General features: G+C 43.7%; 1 protein-coding gene across 1 annotated transcript in view; it reads left to right on the top strand.

Moving 5' to 3' along the window:
- The first annotated feature begins 3,111 nt into the window (after nt 1-3,111).
- ctnnbl1 (catenin, beta like 1) overlaps nt 3,112-17,500 on the top strand; it is a 27,258-nt gene continuing 12,869 nt past the window's right edge. The window contains exons 1-11 of the mRNA XM_083521398.1: nt 3,112-3,309; nt 4,803-4,985; nt 5,081-5,187; nt 5,274-5,418; nt 5,605-5,697; nt 7,403-7,496; nt 9,477-9,568; nt 9,993-10,065; nt 10,725-10,783; nt 11,498-11,646; nt 12,525-12,706. Coding sequence (XP_083377524.1) covers nt 3,280-3,309; nt 4,803-4,985; nt 5,081-5,187; nt 5,274-5,418; nt 5,605-5,697; nt 7,403-7,496; nt 9,477-9,568; nt 9,993-10,065; nt 10,725-10,783; nt 11,498-11,646; nt 12,525-12,706 — 1,207 coding nt within the window. The 5' untranslated portion in view covers nt 3,112-3,279. The remainder of the gene's footprint in view (nt 3,310-4,802; nt 4,986-5,080; nt 5,188-5,273; nt 5,419-5,604; nt 5,698-7,402; nt 7,497-9,476; nt 9,569-9,992; nt 10,066-10,724; nt 10,784-11,497; nt 11,647-12,524; nt 12,707-17,500) is intronic.

Below are 17,500 nucleotides of genomic sequence, written 5' to 3'. Positions count from 1 at the left end.
AGGAAGGGCATCCAGCGTAAAACATGTGCCAAATCAAATATGCGGATCACAAATGAGAATTTCATACCGGATCGGTCGAGGCCCGGGTTAACAACGACCGCCACAGGTATCGTTAGCCGACAGGGTACCGGTGGAAATTGGGCTACTGTTGGCCGAAGGAGAAGAAGGAGAGGAGTAAGGCGTCTACAGAGACGGCAGGAAAAGGAGCAGTGTAGGAGAGTAGAGGTTCGGGTTGGTACTTTAAATGTTACTATGACGGGTAAAGGGAGAGAGGTAGCTGATATGATGGAGAGGAGAAAGGTAGATATGCTGTGTGTTTAGGAGACCAAGTGGAAAGGGAGTAAGGCCAGGAACATTAGAGGTGGGTTTAAACTGTTTTATCATGGTGTGGATGGAAAGAGAAATGGTGTAGGGGTGATTCTGAAGGAAGAGTACAGTAAGAGTGTAGTGGAGGTGAAGAGAGTTTCTGATAGGGTGATGATCGTGAAGGTGGAGGTTGAAGGGATGATGATAAATGTCATCAGTGCCTATGCTCCACAAGTTGGCTGTGAGATGGAGGAGAAGGAAAGATTCTGGAGTGAATTAGATGAAGTGGTAGATGGTGTACCTAGGAAAGAACGATTGGTGATTGGGGCAGACTTTAATGGGCATGTAGGTGAAGGGAACAGAGGTGATGAGGAGGTGATGGGTAGGTATGGTTTTAAGGAGAGGAATGTGGAAGGGCAGATGGTGGTAGATTTTGCTAAAAGGATGGAAATGGCAGTGGTGAACACGTATTTTAAGAAGAAGAAGGATCATAGGGTGACGTATAAGAGTGGAGGAAGGTGCACACAGGTGGATTATGTTCTGTGTAGGAGATGCAACCTGAAGGAGATTGGAGACTGTAAGGTGTTGGCGGGGGACAGTGTAGCTAGACAGCATCGGATGGTGATCTGTAGGATGGTTTTGGAGGCGAAGAGGAGGAAAGTAAGGTTTGAAAGAAGAATAAGATGGTGGAAACTGAAGGAGGAAGAGTGTAGTGTGAGGTTCAGGGAAGAGGTCAGACAGGGGTTTGGTGGTGGTGAAGAGGTGCCGGATGATTGGGCAACTACTGCAGGAGTGATGAGGGAGGCAGCTAGAAAAGTACTTGGTGTGACATCTGGAAATAGAAAGCAAGACAAGGAGACGTGGTGGTGGAGTGAGGAAGTGCAGGAGAGCATTAGGGGAAAGAGGTTGGCAAAACAGAAGTGGGATAGACAGAGTGATAAGAAAAGTAGGGAGGAGTACAAGGAGATGCAGCAGCAGGTAAAAAGGGATGTGGCGAAAGCCAAGGAAAGGGCATATGAGGAGCTTTATAAGAGGTTGGACACTAAGGAAGGAGAAAAGGATTTATACCGATTGGCCAGGCAGAGGGACCGAGCTGGGAAGGATGTACTGCAAGTTAGAGCAATAAAGGATGGAGAGGGAAATGTGTTGACTAATGAGGAGAGTGTGTTGAGAAGATGGAGGGAGTATTTTGAGCAACTGATGAATGAGGAAAATCAGAGAGAGAGAAGGTTGGAGGATGTGGAGTTGGAGTTGGTGAAGCAGGATGTAGATAGGATTAGTAAGGAGGAAGTGAGAGCAGCGATTAGGAGGATGAAGAATGGAAAGTCGGTTGGACCAGATGACATACCGGTAGAAGCGTGGAGATGTTTAGGAGAGATGGCAGTGGAGTTTTTAACCAGATTGTTTAACAGGATTCTGGAAGGGGAGAGGATGCCTGAGGAATGGAGAAGGAGTGTGCTGGTACCGATCTTTAAACATAAGGGAGATGTGCAGACCTGCAGTAACTACAGGGGAATTAAGTTGATCAGTCACACCATGAAGTTATGGGAAAGAGTAGTGGAAGCCAGGCTGAGAGAAGAGGTGACCATCTGTGAGCAACAGTATGGTTTCATGCCGAGGAAGAGCACCACAGATGCCTTATTTGCTTTGAGGATGTTGATGGAGAAGTATAGAGGAGCTGCATTGTGTATTTGTGGATTTAGAGAAAGCGTACAACAGGGTGCCGAGAGAGGAGTTGTGGTATTGTATGAGGAAGTCAGGTGTGTCAGAGAAGTATGTGAGGGTGGTGCAGGACATGTATGAGGACAGTGTGACGGCAGTGAAGTGTGCAGTAGGTACGACAGACTGGTTCAGGGTGAAGGTTGGACTGCATCAAGGATCGGCCCTGAGCCCTTTCCTGTTTGCAGTGGTGATGGACAGGTTGACGGACGAGGTCAGACAGGAGTCTCCCTGGACTATGATGTTTGCAGATGATATTGTGATTTGTGGTGAGAGTAGAGAGCAGGTTGAGAAGAGCCTGGAGAGTTGGAGATATGCGCTTGAGAGAAGGGGAATGAAAGTCAGTAGGAGTAAGACAGAGTACATGTGTGTGAATGAGAGGGAGGGCAGTGGAGTGATGCGGTTGCAGGGAGAAGAGGTGGAGAAGGTGGAGGAGTTCAGGTCCCTGGGGTCAACAGTGCAAAGTAATGAAGAGTGTGTTAGAGAAGTAAAGAAAAGAGTGCAGGCAGGGTGGAGTGGGTGGAGAAGAGTGACAGGAGTGATTTGTGATAGTAGGGTATCTGCAAGAATGAAAGGGAAAGTTTATAGGACTGTGGTGAGACCTGCGATGTTGTATGGATTAGAGACAGTGGCATTGAGTAAAAGACAGGAGGTGGAGCTGGAGGTAGCAGAGCTGAAGATGTTGAGGTTTTCGTTGGGAGTGACGACGATGGACAGGATTAGAAATGAGTTTATTAGAGGGACAGCACATGTAGGATGTTTTGGTGACAAGGTGAGGGAGGCGAGATTGAGATGGTTTGGACATGTGCAGAGAAGGGACATGAATTATATTGGTAGAAAAATGCTGAAGATGGAGCCACCAGGTAGGAGGAAAAGAGGAAGGCCAAGGAGGAGGTTCATGGATGTGGTGAGGGAAGACATGCAGGTAGTTGGTGTGAAAGAGGCAGATGTAGAGGACAGGGTGGTATGGAGACGGATGATCCGCTGTGGCGACCCCTAATGGGAGCAGCCGAAAGAAGAAGAAGAAGAATCATAATTTTGTGGATTTTTGTTTTGTTTTTAGCTCTGTTCAGTCCGTGGGGCGCTGTTGTTCCTCACCGAGCATGAAGGTGTCGCTGCTGCGCCAAACGCATTTCCGCTCCTCAAATCGCCGAAGAAGAACTCAACTTTACACTGTGCTGAATGCGTTGCTAATATTGAATACCCGTAATTAGACTTTTTGTAGAGTAAATACACTTCTTAAAATAAAACACAATGGACGTGGGAGAGCTGCTTAATTATCAGGTAACAAACAAATCTGTTTTTATGGTTTTAAATGTTTCCGTTTGTATAAATCTGCCCGTGTTTTCCGTGCACGCAGTCCGGCTAACAACAACAGGGCCGCGTTCCAAATGGTGCTGTTTTCCCTACAGGAGTGCACTACGGGTCGTGTTCCCTAATGGACTTCATGTATGATCTAGTGCACTACTTGCTTAGGTTAGATCAATTTGGGCTTCAGCCAGTGTCCAGCATGGAGTTTGTTTCTCACCATACATGCATCTTACATAATTTAAAGCCAAACTTCGCTGAGAATGAACATCCCGGTGGTGTGAACATTATTCATTAGTTCTCTAATCGTGCTGTTCATTTAATTTAGATGATAATGGTCTAAGGGTTAAGGGCCTTGCTCAAGGGCCCTTCCTGGTGGTGGGATTTAAAAGCAGAAGAGAAGACCCGTTTCTGGTTCTGACGGTTCCACACTGATTCGTAGTTATGTTTAATGTTGTGGTACCTCCACAAACGTTCATTCCTGTTCTCATGTATTCTATATCAGCTAAGAATCTTCACCAGCCTCTCTTTCTTCTCTCCTCTTTGGAAGAAAATAAGTCAAAAAATAAAAACTTGTTGAAGGCGAGATTCTCGAGATTTCCTTTAGCACCGATACTGGAGACTCGTTCTTTATATTAAATAAATCCTCCTACCAGGGAAAGTGTGCATTAATAGAAACCTTGCAGATGGAACGTGGCTGCTGTTAGAGAAAATTAATCAACACATTCTGACCAATCAGAATCCAGAGTTTGTTATTATGACGCTCCTGTTTTTTCAAAGTGTAGTACAGTACAGTGAGTAGTTTCCTAGTTGGGATTTAACCAAACTTTAATTAGACGTAATCTACACTATATTGGCAAAAGTTTGCGGACACCCGGTCGTGAATGACCTGTGCTTTTTGAGAACCGCATTCCACATTTACTCCCTATATGCTCCTGTAAATTCCTTCGCTCTTCTGGGTAGATGTTCCACTAAATTTTTGAGTGTGTTTGTGGACATTTGTGTTCATTATCTACAAGGATGTTAGTGAAGGCAGGTACTGATTACTGGTACTGGCAGGTGAGAAGTTGAGGAGGCCTAAGGTGCAGTCAGAGTTTACATTCATCCCAAAGATGTTCAGTAGTGTTTATATATTTATAGCAGTTCACTTAAGATCTTCCTCTGAAGTTAAATAAGACCTGAAGGTTTTTCTTTTCTCATTAAACCATTCACTCAAAGCTCCACCCCCTACAATGAAATCGGCGAGTGCTTGAGTTTCAGCTCCACAAACATGCATAAATGATCAGGGTAATGACTTATGAGGAGATAAAGAGGTTTTGGGAGAATATGTATAAAGTGACAGACCAATCCCGAAACCAATTAAAGAAGAAACAATCGTTCTGGACCTAAGGGTTTTTCCAAACAAGACACGTTAATAGGACGTTGACTTCCACTAAACTGCACCTCTGATCTGTTCTCATCACTGGCAGCCTGAGCGTGGAGGCAAGCGACCGAGAGAGGAAAGCGGCTCTGAAGAGTCTCGGCTAAAGAAGACGGCGAGCCGGGAGCCTCCGAGACTCGTGCCGCAGCTGCCCGAGTCTACGCCGGAAGATCCCGAGAACAGAGAGAGGATCTTAGAGAAGCTCATGGACCAGGACGAGGTGGACCCTGAGGTACCGTATCGTCTCGCATCAACCCTGCTGATTGTCTCTTAATATTAACACTGATAAATCCTGTACCGTGTTTTACTGCGCCGTGTCTGTCACAGGCTGAGCCGGTGGATGAGAGCATGGTGAAGAAGATGATCTTGACCTTTGAGAAGAGGTCCTACAAAAACCAGGAGCTCAGGATTAAATTCCCAGACAATCCAGAGAAGTGAGTTAAACCGGTGAAATAAGAACATCGAGCGTGAGTTCTGGTTTTACGGCGTGTCCGTGTCTGATGAGAACGTCTTCCTGTAGGTTCATGGAGTCTGAACTGGACCTGAACGACATCATCCAGGAGATGCATGTGATCACCACCATCCCTGAGCTCTATCACCTGCTGGTGGAGCTGAACGCTGTGCAGTCTCTGCTCGGCCTGCTGAGCCACGAAAACACAGATATCCTTCCTCCCTCTAACACACACACACACACACACACACTGATTTGCAGGGATGTAGGTGGATCAGGAGGTAGGTGATGGATCAGGTAGCAGGATAAAGTCCTACAAAGTGCTGACTTGCAGAAGGTAAGTATTTGCAGTACGTGGCATGTGGAACCTGGTGGTTCTCCTTAACTCAGAACACATATCGCCATCGCAGTGGTGGACCTGCTGCAGGAGCTCACAGACGTCGATACACTGAACGAGAGTGAGGAAGGCGCCGAGGTCCTCATCGATGCACTGGTAAAGAAAACAACCTTCTTGTTTTGTAGCTTTTTCTATTTGTCCTTTAGATGTTATAGAAACATAAATATTTGAGGAAAAAATAGTTTGGAGTTCCTTCAGTGAGTATAGATCTGGGTAAGCCCCGCCCCTGGAGGCGTGTCTTAATTTAGTTTAATTTGTTCTCGGCCTCCAAATCTGTCACTCACTGAAGGAGGTGTGGCCTCCAAATCTTTTACTCACTGACGGAGGCGTGGCCTCCAAATCTGTCACTCACTGACGGAGGCGTGGCCTCCAAATCTGTCACTCACCGAAGGAGGCGTGGCCTCCAAATCTGTCACTCACCGAAGGAGGCGTGGCCTCCAAATCTGTCACTCACCGAAGGAGGCGTGGCCTCCAAATCTGTCACTCACCGAAGGAGGCGTGGCCTCCAAATCTGTCACTCACCGAAGGAGGCGGTGCCTCCAAATCTGTCACTCACCGAAGGAGGCGTGGCCTCCAAATCTGTCGCTCACCGAAGGGGGCGTGGCCTTCAAATCTGTCGCTCACCGAAGGGGGCGTGGCCTTCAAATCTGTCGCTCACCGAAGGGGGCGTGGCCTTCAAATCTGTCGCTCACCGAAGGGGGCGTGGCCTTAAAATCTGTCGCTCACCGAAGGGGGCGTGGCCTCTGATTCTGGTGCTCACTGAAGGGGGCGTGGCCTCTGATTCTCACGGAAGGGGCGTGGCCTCTGATTGTCACTCACTGAAGGAGGCGTGGCTTCTGAACCTGTCACTCACTGAAGGAGGTGTGGCCTCTAAATCTGTTGCTCACTGAAGGAGGAATTTGTACGAGGTTGTCGTTATCTTTGTTTAACGTACAGTTTCCTTATTAACATATATTTCTGTGTTCTTTGAATAATTTAAAGTCTAGCGATGTTTCTGGAAAATGATTTCTTTTTTAACGGATTGCAAATTGCTTCTTTACCGCTTGGATGGTGTTTCAGAGCTCGTGCGAGTTTAAAAGCAATCAGAAGAAGAACTCGAGCCAAAATCTTAAAAGCGTGACTGTTGTACAGAAAAAAAACCCAGAAAACCAATTTCCTCCTCTTTTCAGTTTCAGTGCAATTTAATAACCATTAGCGATTGATCAGTGTTTCGAGGTCGGGAGCCGGCGTCCTGCGTGTGTGTGTGTGTGTGTGAGATGACATTTAGAAAAACGGAAGCGCCGATCGGAGCCCGGCAGGAGATGATCGGGTGTGGCGTTACTGATTTGCGAAGGCGCTGATGCGGAGGAAGGAGATTTGACAGGAAATTGGCGCCGCGATTGAAGCTGCGTTTTGCGTTCTGATTTTAAACGTGCACGTGCTTGTGCTTCATTTTCTCAGGAGTCAATTGTGTTTTTAAATGTACTTTATTTTACGGACAATAAAACACTGACAGCGACTGTAGCCTGGGGCTTTTATACTTCCAGGCTTTTATATAAATCAATCTTCATGATAGTTTGTTGTTTATTAATCTTTTAACGGTGACACATTAAGTAAATAAAGCATAAGCATAAACATAAACATAAAGCATGCGGAAATAACATTTAATTATAATAAAGTTAAAGGTGTGTCAGACTGCGGAATGATTGACCGCACCGTCTCCGTGGCAACATTAGCACACACTATTTGTGCACAGTGTTAAACAGTTTGAATTAGTTTTTTGATGTCATTAATATGTGCTTTGTTTGTTTGTATTTTTAAGCTGGAGGGCCAGGTGGTGGCGCTGATGGTGCAGAACATGGAGCGATTGGATGAGACGGTGAAAGAAGAAGCAGACGGGGTTCACAACACGCTAGGTACAGAACAACCGCCGTCGTAATACGCCACCAAAATCCTTTTTTTAAAAGTACAAAACGCAAGATTTTTCCACGTCACTGGTATTGGTTTATTTGTAATGTTACCGTGATTAAGATCAGACTCGTTTACGGCATCTGTCATTTTTTTAATCCCCCTGTTCTTCCTCTCAGTTTTTACTATACCTGCTGAAACCCTGCTACTCTGTGTCCTTTTATATTCTCCATCTCACTCTCTTTCTTTTCCTCCCTCTGTTGCCTGTGTGCTGCAGTGATTGAGTTATCAGGTGTCTCTGCTTCTTGCTGGTGGAAATGATGAAGCTGAGACACACAGTCTTTCCCCCGTGTTAAACCATAAAGCAGACTGCTGTGTTCAATCCGTCCATTTTTCCTCTTCCACTCCAAATCTCAGGTTTTTTTTGCTTAGGAATCGCCACTGCGTCTGAGCCACAGAAATGAGGCGTGGCCTCTGCACCTGCCAGTTTCACTGAAGGAGGTGTGGCCTCTGTCCCTGTCAGTTTAATTAAATGTGGCAAATGCTTCATCATGCACTCTAATAATATTTATAATAATATAATGTAATTGTTATATTGCTATCATTTAATTAGTCTTCGTTTAGACCCCATTCTGCGGTTTCAGATGAATGCCTTTAATGCGCGTGTGTAATATAAAATAGAATTAAAATATTATCTATCCACGCAGTCTCTCATTACGCTGTGTGAGTTACATTACACTCGAAATCATATAACGCTTTAAGTGCCTTAATGCTTCTTTAATACACCGTGTAGTTGATTACATCTACACAATCGAATCTCAGGGATGGAGACGTGTACCCCTGCTGTGCACACACACACACACACACACACACACACACACACACACACACACACACACACACACTCTTAAAGGCTTTTATGAAGAGTGCTTGTTGCGCATGGTTTTATTTTCCTTTTGAAAAATGTCTACAGAAAGCTAATCTCCAGACCTCCAGCTGTTTTGAAGCAGACGTTCTGCACTCATCCATTTTTGTTTGTTTCTGTGGCACCAAATCGGCGAGTCTGATTTTCACTAACTGGGTCAGAGCTGCGGAGAAGTGCCTACGTTCGTGTGTGTGTGTGTGTGTGTGTGTGTGTGTGTGTGTGTGTGTGTGTGTGTGTGTGTGTGTGTGTGTGTGTGGGAGGATGCAGTGATTTAGTTAAAGTGGTTTTCAGCAGCACCAGCATTTAATGTTTAATGTTCGGTTTGGAGAAAGAAAAAAGCCCTGAACGTGAAACACGCACTGTTTCCACGTCTTTATCCTCTCAGCATTCTGAATGTAATCTGTCACCCACCATGCAGTGTGTACACACACACACACACACACACACACACACACATATATGCATGCATATACACACATGCTGGTGGCTGAAGAGCTGCTCTTAGGTCTCACAGCAGTGTGCATTTCACATGTGGCTGCTGTTTTATAAGGCAAATTGTCGCGGACCTGCGTTTCCACATGCAGTAAATTCAGCTTTATTTATTTTTTATTTTGCACTCCAGACTCTAGATATGCCATTTACTGACTGTACAATATATATATTATATATATATATATATATATATATATATATATATATATATATATATATATATATATATAATATAAAAAACACCACAGGGTGTGAAATTATTGGAAATCAATTTGCTCTGATTGTGTTTTGATGCCGTTTTCTACATATTGATTTTTTTTATTTAATTTTTTTAAATTGCACTTTTGTATTGCAAAAAAAATCCAACTACATGCACTGTGCAATTATCCATAACACAAGCACACAATTTCTTCAGTCCCGCACACACAATAATGTAAAAAAAATTGTCTTCATCAGAGGACGAGCTCCACCTCACGAGATTTGATTCCGCTGTGTGTGTGTGTGTGTGTGTGTGTGTGTGTGTGTGTGTGTGTGTGTGTGTGTGTGTGTGTGTGTGTGTGTGTGGTTTTAGCTGTGGTGGAAAACATGGCCGAGTTCAGACCGGGTTTGTGCACCGAAGCCGCTCAGCAGGGTCTCATGCAGTGGCTCCTCAAGAGGATTAAGGTACGAGTGCAGTTTAACCCCAATGCTATGGTCCTCTGGTTTCTTCTGTCTGGTTTGGTGTATAAGTCATGCTATGGTCATTAGCTCAGTAAGGATCTTTATGTCGTGCTGTTTTATGAAAATAAAAGGGAAATGAGACGAGATGGTGTGATGGAGTAGAGTTAATGTTACACCAGTAACAGTGTTTTTATTCCACTTGTACTGTATACAGGGACGTCCCTGTTTTCCCTAATGACGTTATAGCAGCGATAAACACTCTTTCGTTTTGTTTTGCATGAACAATAAAATCATTTATCTATAAAAAAAAATGCACCAGACGGCCTCGTTAAAAGGGGCATGGCATCTGTACCTGTCAGCCTCACTGACTTAAATATTAAAATTAATGTAATAACGCTTTTATTTATTTATTTTTTTAATCGCGCAGGCGAAGATGCCATTCGATGCTAACAAGCTGTACTGCAGTGAGATCCTGGCCATCCTCCTCCAGAACAACGACGGTGAGTCCCAGCTGCTGATCCTTTATCTTCAATGGTGCACACGATGAAGATAGCACACTATTTTGGTTTGAGAGGCAAGCAGGTGTGGCCTATTTTGGTTTGAGAGGCAAGCAGGCGTGGCCTCTTAGTAAAAAAAATTACAGCAATGATGTCCTCGTTCATAATACAGGCCTTAATGTGGCCTTTCTATTGGTCTTAGTGAGGGGGTGTGACCATGTGCTTTCAGTCTCAGTTAAGGGGGTGTGGCTTGAATGTTTCTCCTTTACATTCTTACTAAAAGAGGCGTGGCCTATGTGTTTCAGTGAAGAATATGTAGCCTGTGTATTTGTATTAGTGAAGTAGACGTGGCCTCTGTGAGTGTCGGTCTTAGGGAAGGAGGTGTGGCTTGTTTGTTTTTACTGAAAGAGGTGTGGCCTATATGCTTGTATCAGTGAAGAATATGAAGCTGGTGTATTTGTTTTAGTAAATGAGGCATGGCCTCTGTGTGGCAGTTTAATTGAAGGGGGAGTGGCTATGTTCAATTAATACAATAGCAGAAGCATTAGCATGTAATTTTATTTATGCTTTTTTATTGTTGCCTCTCTGATCCGCATTGTCTTCACGTGTCTGTCTCTTTCTGTCTGTCTCTCTCTCTGCCTGTCTCTCTGTCTTTCTCTCAGGCACCAGGGAGCTTTTGGGCGAGATGGACGGCATTGATGTGCTCCTGCAGCAGCTTTCAGTAAGTTATCTCTCTTGTGCATGTGTGTCTGTCTCTTTTTCTATCATCCCCAGTAGATTCAGAGCTGCCTCTCTTCATGTGTTTCCTTCCCTTTAGTCACGTACACACGCGCGCACACACACACACACACACACACACACACACACACACACAGTGAGCTCCTGCATCGCTCCATATATCCAGCCAAAGCGTAGTAAAGTCTACACATCCTCTGGCACACACAAACTCTTGCTTTAACGCCGAACAGAGCAAAAAGACTTCATAAATACTGGATTATTTTGCAGCAAAAACTGAAACTCCGACTTCTCCGTCACGTTCCTAAGCATTCACATGACCATGAGGATTCACGGTCAAGGTTTCCTGTTCTAATATTGCAACCACAAGAAAAATTAAAAATATATAAAAATTATACAGTATTCATGAGGACATTTCTGAATTACCAGACGGTCATGTTACCACCTTAAAGTGTTTTATGGCCCTTATACACATGAAATTGATTATATATTATATAAATATATATATTAGGGGTGTAACGTACACATAAATAGAATATATCTTTAGAAAATTAAAGATTTAATGTAGATTATTTTACCCTGTGCTCTGACCGCAGATTCGTGACATCACTGGGATGTCATATACAATCAGGAAAGTATCATATTGACGTAATAAGCATGTTATTAGTCTGTAAAGTCACGCTGTGGTAACATGTTTCAGGTGTTCAAGAGGCACAACCCGTCCACACCTGAGGAGCAGGAGATGATGGAGAACCTGTTCGACGCTCTCTGTTCCTGCCTCATGTTGGCAGCTAACCGTGACCGCTTCCTCAAGGGGGAGGGGCTTCAGCTGATGAACCTCATGCTCAGGTTTGTGATCATGTTCGAGCGCTGCACGATCCATACATATTTTCAGACCATCAGTCATAAAAACAACGTCGGCGAACGTGAAAGTATTATGACGCAGGACGTGAAAAAGGACGGTGCGAAATAAATTGTGGTGACACATGATGAAAGAAAGGGGAGTGAATGCGTATTCGCCCGTCTTGTCTGGATTTAGACGTTCATTGCAGGTGAGCAGGGATTCCAGCATCCTTTAAACTGCTTTCTGCTTCACAAATCTCATCTGACACTCACTCTTTCTCCCTCACACACACTCACATTTTCCTCATCCCCATCACTTCCTCTCTATCTCTCTCACTCTCACTCTCTCTCTCCTGACACCTGAACCGTTTTTGCCGTGAGCTCGATAAACAGCGCCGTTCATCATCTTCCGGACGAGAAGAGTGGCAGCATGACAGACAGCTACATTTCCCAGAGTGCCGTGCAGCACATCGGGGAGCTCGTATACGCAGATGTTTGTGCTGCGTGATCTTGCTGGACCTTAAAGCTATTGATCACATTTGCTTTGTTATGATGCACGGAACTGATTTATGATTTCCTCAGGTTTGAAATGCAGGAAATGAATCACTTACAGGGACAAAGTGCATGCGGTGTATTATGTAAAAGCGGCTGACAGGGAGATTTTTTTTCTTTTTTTCCTTTTTTTTTTTTTTAACGCCTACTACTTTTCCACTCTGTATTTCACAAGTTTTTTGCACATTTTTACTACAGCTACAAAAATGCTAATTTCTACTTTTTACTCATTGCCATTATTAAAATACTTCTCTACGGGGCTATATATGTGAAACTGATACAGGGTGGTGCACAGTCTCCAGTTCATTCTCCTCTTGTGTGTGTGTGTGTAGGGAGAAGAAGTTGTCCCGCACAAGCGCCCTCAAGGTCCTGGATCACAGCATGATTGGTCCCGAGGGCACCGATAACTGCCACAAGTTTGTCGACATCCTCGGACTTCGTACCATTTTCCCGCTCTTTATGAAGACGCCGAAGAAGATGAGGAAAGCGGGAGTGTCGGACAAGGAGCATGAAGGTATCCCATAATGACCACCTTATCTCTCTCGCTCTCTGTTGGGGGCGTGGTCTCTGTCAGTTCTTGTAGAGGCGATCAGAAGGTCTTGTGGAGGTCAACCCTATAACTGGGAAAATTAAGCGCAGAGGCCACGCCCCCTTAGGCTTGATTCCATACTACATATATACAGTATAACATCCGAACCTCATGACTACAGTCACCTGAGGAGTGTAATGATGCCTTAAAAAGATGCCTTTTTGTATTTGTTAACTGATGTTTGTGATCAAATGAAGGAGTTTGCATTTTTGTATATAAATTCATTAATAATAGCAAAAAGGCTAAAGGGGATGTTAGAAAGCTGTAGTCAGAGCACAGGTTACCCATGATGCAGCGCTTCTGGGCCTCAGAGGGTTAAGGGTCTTCCTCAAGGGGAACAAGAGTGGCATCTTGGTGATCCTGGGTCTTGAATTTGACCTTCTGATCAGTAGTCCAGCGACTTAACCACTAAGCTAGCACTTGCATTAGCGTGAGTAGCATGTGTTACCGAGCGATCTGCTAATTGGAACTCGTTAAGAAGGAGGCGTGGCCGCAAACTCGTTAATCACTGCCGATCCTTGACCAGAAGAGTATTTATTAGCCGCTCTCTATTAGTGTCTCATACGATTGTGAAATTCGCTCTCCAGCGCTGAGACGGATCCCGAGCGTCTCTGACGAGCTTGTTAGGAAGCATCCCATCCCTAATAATAGCTCCGACTTCGAGCGGCTCGGCTACAGGAAAACCCACTCGCCCGAAGAGAGAGATGTCTGCGTGACCTCGTGTTACATCACAAGACCTAATTCATCCTCATGCAGACGTAAATACTGAACCCGTCTGAAATGAAGGTGCGGAATTGCCTACGCTGTGCCTTAAAACCTTAATAGTGCTGCGAGAGGTTCGGCTGTGTCCTAACGAGCTGCGCTATTTTTAGGATGCAAGAGGTGATGCAGTGAAGCAGTGTTGATTTGTGTTGTGTATGTGTTTCTCTACGCCGTGACTGATGTCCCACGTGGCATTGAAATTCCAGATTTTAGGTTCTGAGACGAGCGCTTTTTCGTCGCCTAATGATGCGTCTGTTGTCATACAGAAGCAAATAAACACCTCCACGCCCGAATATGAGTCCCAGTAGGACGCTTATTTCCTTTCTCCAGCGTTCTCAAACATTCCTTCGCTGGTCGGCTGGAATGTCCTGGAAATACTTTGGTAGTTCGTGGACATCTGGGCATATAGTGTGTTCCTTTTCAAACATTCCACTCCACATTTAGTCCCCGTCTGCTGTTATAAAGCTCTCCACTCTTCTGGGAAGATGTTCCACTAGATTTTGTGGGGATTCAATAAGCCAAAAGCTTGTTAGTAAAGTCAGGTAGTGATGAAGGTGAGGAGGTGCATTCAGCGTTCACATTAATTAGCAGGAGATCTTCCACACACACAAAACCCATGGAAAGCATATCTTTATGGAGCTGGCTGTGTGCACATGCGCATTTTCATGCTGGAACAGGTTTGGGTCTTCTAGGACAAGTGAAGGGAAAATTTCACAGTCCTGCATCCAAAGACGTCCTACGCAATTGTGTACCTTCAGGTTTGTGGTAGCAGTTTGGGGAAGAGCCGCATATGGCTGGAGAAGTCAGCTGTCTCAACTTTCCTTTATATAGTGTGTATTAGATCTATTTTTGGAGAGGAAGAAAAGTTTGCCAAGAGAAATAAGTTAGTAGTTGTGCGTAATGTTTACATCAGCATTACAAATCATAAAACCCAACTAATACATGATGCATAATCTCTCTCTCTCACACACACACACACACACACACACACACACACACACACACACACATGTCTGTAAGCACCTCCAGCATGTTTCCTTTTGCTGCACATCCACAACGTTGATCTCTTCAGGAGCTCACCAAAAGCAGAGTGCAGGGGTTTAGGGGGAGCATCTGTGCGTACGTGACGGACGAAGCGTGCAAACACGGTGAGAGGATCAACTGCTGCAATGCAAATGAGCGTAAAGCCGATGTGCTCCTGTGCAGAAAACAATAAAAAGGTATGAGCAGAACTTTGATTTTTGTTGTAGTAAAAGTTTGTGACAGATCACATACACTGTATGGACAAAAGTACTTGGTCACTTCACTTCTCCATCCATATGTGGTTCTTCACCAACAGTTTGGAGTAACAGAGTTAAAATATAATATAGGACATGTCTGGATGCAGAAGCATGGAATTTTCCCTTCATTTAATCAAGGAGACCAAAACCTGCTCCAGCATGGCAATACTTCTATGAACAATGACGGCTCCATGAATATCTACTTTCCATGGTTTGGAAATGTGTGGAAGATCTAATTCAAACATATTGAGTCACCTACATCAGAAATCTCACACAAATCTCCATAAAATCTAGTGGATCATCTTCCCAAAAGAGTGGAGACAACAGCAAATGGGGACTAAGTGTTGAATGAGATGTTCAAAAAGCAAGTAGGAATCTTATGGTTTACAAACTTTTGGTCATGTTCTGTGTGGACATGAAAATTTGAAGCATCACTGCAGTATAATTTTTTTAACATCTAGTTTTATAGATATTTATATAAAACTAGGTTTGTATATATCAATATAATAATGATATTGTGATAAATTATTACTTGATACACTTTTCTAAGGTATTGTTGGTATGGTGATTAAAAAAAAATCTTTTTAGTAATGAAAAACTAAATTGTACTGAATGGATGCTGTTGATTTGCGGAAGTTAAAAAATGTAGACATTAAATGAAATGATTCTTTATTTTACTGCTTTTTTGCAGAGTATCTAAGGGTAATTTGTATTACTCTGTGCATCTACATATAAATGTAGTATCAAATATCGAGATCATTTTTTTAAATATCGCCCAGTGGTCTTACACTCTGGGAGTCTTGACATGTTTCAGTGTTTAGTTTTGTGATCATTTGTCACTTTCCCACACCAGGCAGCAGGCATTAATCTGCAATTTACAGTTCCGTCACAGTGTTTCTGTTCGACTCATGCCTCATTACTCCACTGCTTCGAGAAAAAATATGGAAAATGTGAGCGAGGTAACAAATGGCATGCGATTAGCAAAAAAATTTTGTGAATGAGAGAGCGATGGCTGGATGGTGTGATTTCAGCCCCACAACTTTCATTTACCATAAATTATTATTCAAAATAAAAAGAGAAATTTGCCTGGGCTTTGTGAAAACAATTCCCTCCGGACTTTCCGTGAAAATAGATCTGCGTTATTGCTAATAATTGGCGTAAATGGCACACGAGGGGAAAAAAATTAGTTTAATCACGTCCAAGTCATTCGATCGAGACTCGGAAAGTTCTCTTATTTGAGCAGGAAATGGATTGGTGGCTTCTTTTTTTAATCTCTGTGAAGCTTATGGTTATTACATTCATTCTTTTTCTTTCTTTTTCTTTAATGAGGATTACCATCAGCATTCTCATTATGTTTGCAAGCGCAAGCTGCGTGAGGCGATTATGGTTTTGGGATCTGGGTGTGTACGAGGCATTTCTTTTAACCCCTATCGGGTTTAGTGCACATCAATGCATTAAACACTCCTCTTCATCATCATTCACAAGTTCCACCGAGACAAATTCGGCTTTTGTTTATTATGAAAAACAAACCTAGTGGAATCAACGCTGGCAGCTAGCAGGGATTCGATTGGTAGGGGAAGTGAAGACGGGAAGGTTCTGATTCAGTCTGAGCCCAAGTTTGGAAAGGATTCAATTGGTTTTATTTCCCAGAATGGATAGAACCCAAGAGCTTCTGTAACACTGATTTTGGGGGAAATAGGATCTGAATGATGTCTGGAATCACAGCAGAGATGGTTATCGATCCAAGGATGCAAAGTGTATCATCATTCTGACAGCTTGGAACCTGGATGCAAATCTTCTGGCAGGTTTTCAACATAAGAATGGAGAAATCTGATTGGTTCCAAGTTTCTAGGATGAACCGAATGATTCTTTCGAAACACGGTTGAATTGTAACTTTAATGGAAAAAGGATCTTACTAATGTTAGTAAGCGTTAGTTCCAGAAATGGAAAAGATCCTGTTTGGTTCTGCAAAGGAAGAACGGAAAACCAGACTTTAGGGGTTCTAGATGGAAGATTAGAATGAAATCTGACTTCTGTTAGATGGAAAGAACCTGCCTTCATTAGCAGGGTGGAAAAGAACTGGTAGGTTCTAGTATTTAGTTTTCAGGTGCAATCACTGGAACTCGGATTGGTCCAGATGTGGAGTAAAGTGTGGATAGAAGTTGGAGAAATGGTTCCACTTGGTTCACCAATTCCCAAGGCATGAAAAGATTTTAAATCCAACATGTGATGGGATCTGATTGGAGACGAAACCCAGGACTGGATCTGGTTGACACTGAATTCATGGATGTTGGAAAGACTTCAGTTATGTTTCATTCCGGTTTTTGAGTGCAGGAATCTTAATGGCTTTAGAGCCAAGCATAAAACGGATCATGTTGCTTTCTGAAACTGGAATGGTGCCAAAAATGTCCTGTATATTCAGGCATGAAGGTAGAAAGAAATCCACCTGGTTCCAGCTACGAGGTTGAAAACCACCTGGCGTGCAAAAATAAGTTCCAACATTAACCTGTTCATGAGAATCTCCATTCCCAGAAATCGCAGCCCATCATGAAGTTGTCTGTCACCAATCAGAACTGGGTTTATTGGTTATTATCCACGCAAGCTTTCACTCCCAGCGCACTTGACCTTGCAGCTGCGGTTCTCGCTGGTCGAGGCTCTGTGACGGGCAGAAATGAGG

This window comes from Silurus aristotelis (assembly GCF_946808225.1).
Source record: "Silurus aristotelis genome assembly, chromosome: 19".
Classification (NCBI taxonomy): Eukaryota; Metazoa; Chordata; class Actinopteri; order Siluriformes; family Siluridae; genus Silurus; species Silurus aristotelis.
The sequence above is the reverse complement of the archived record's forward strand: the minus strand, read 5'-3'. Positions and strand labels throughout refer to the sequence as shown.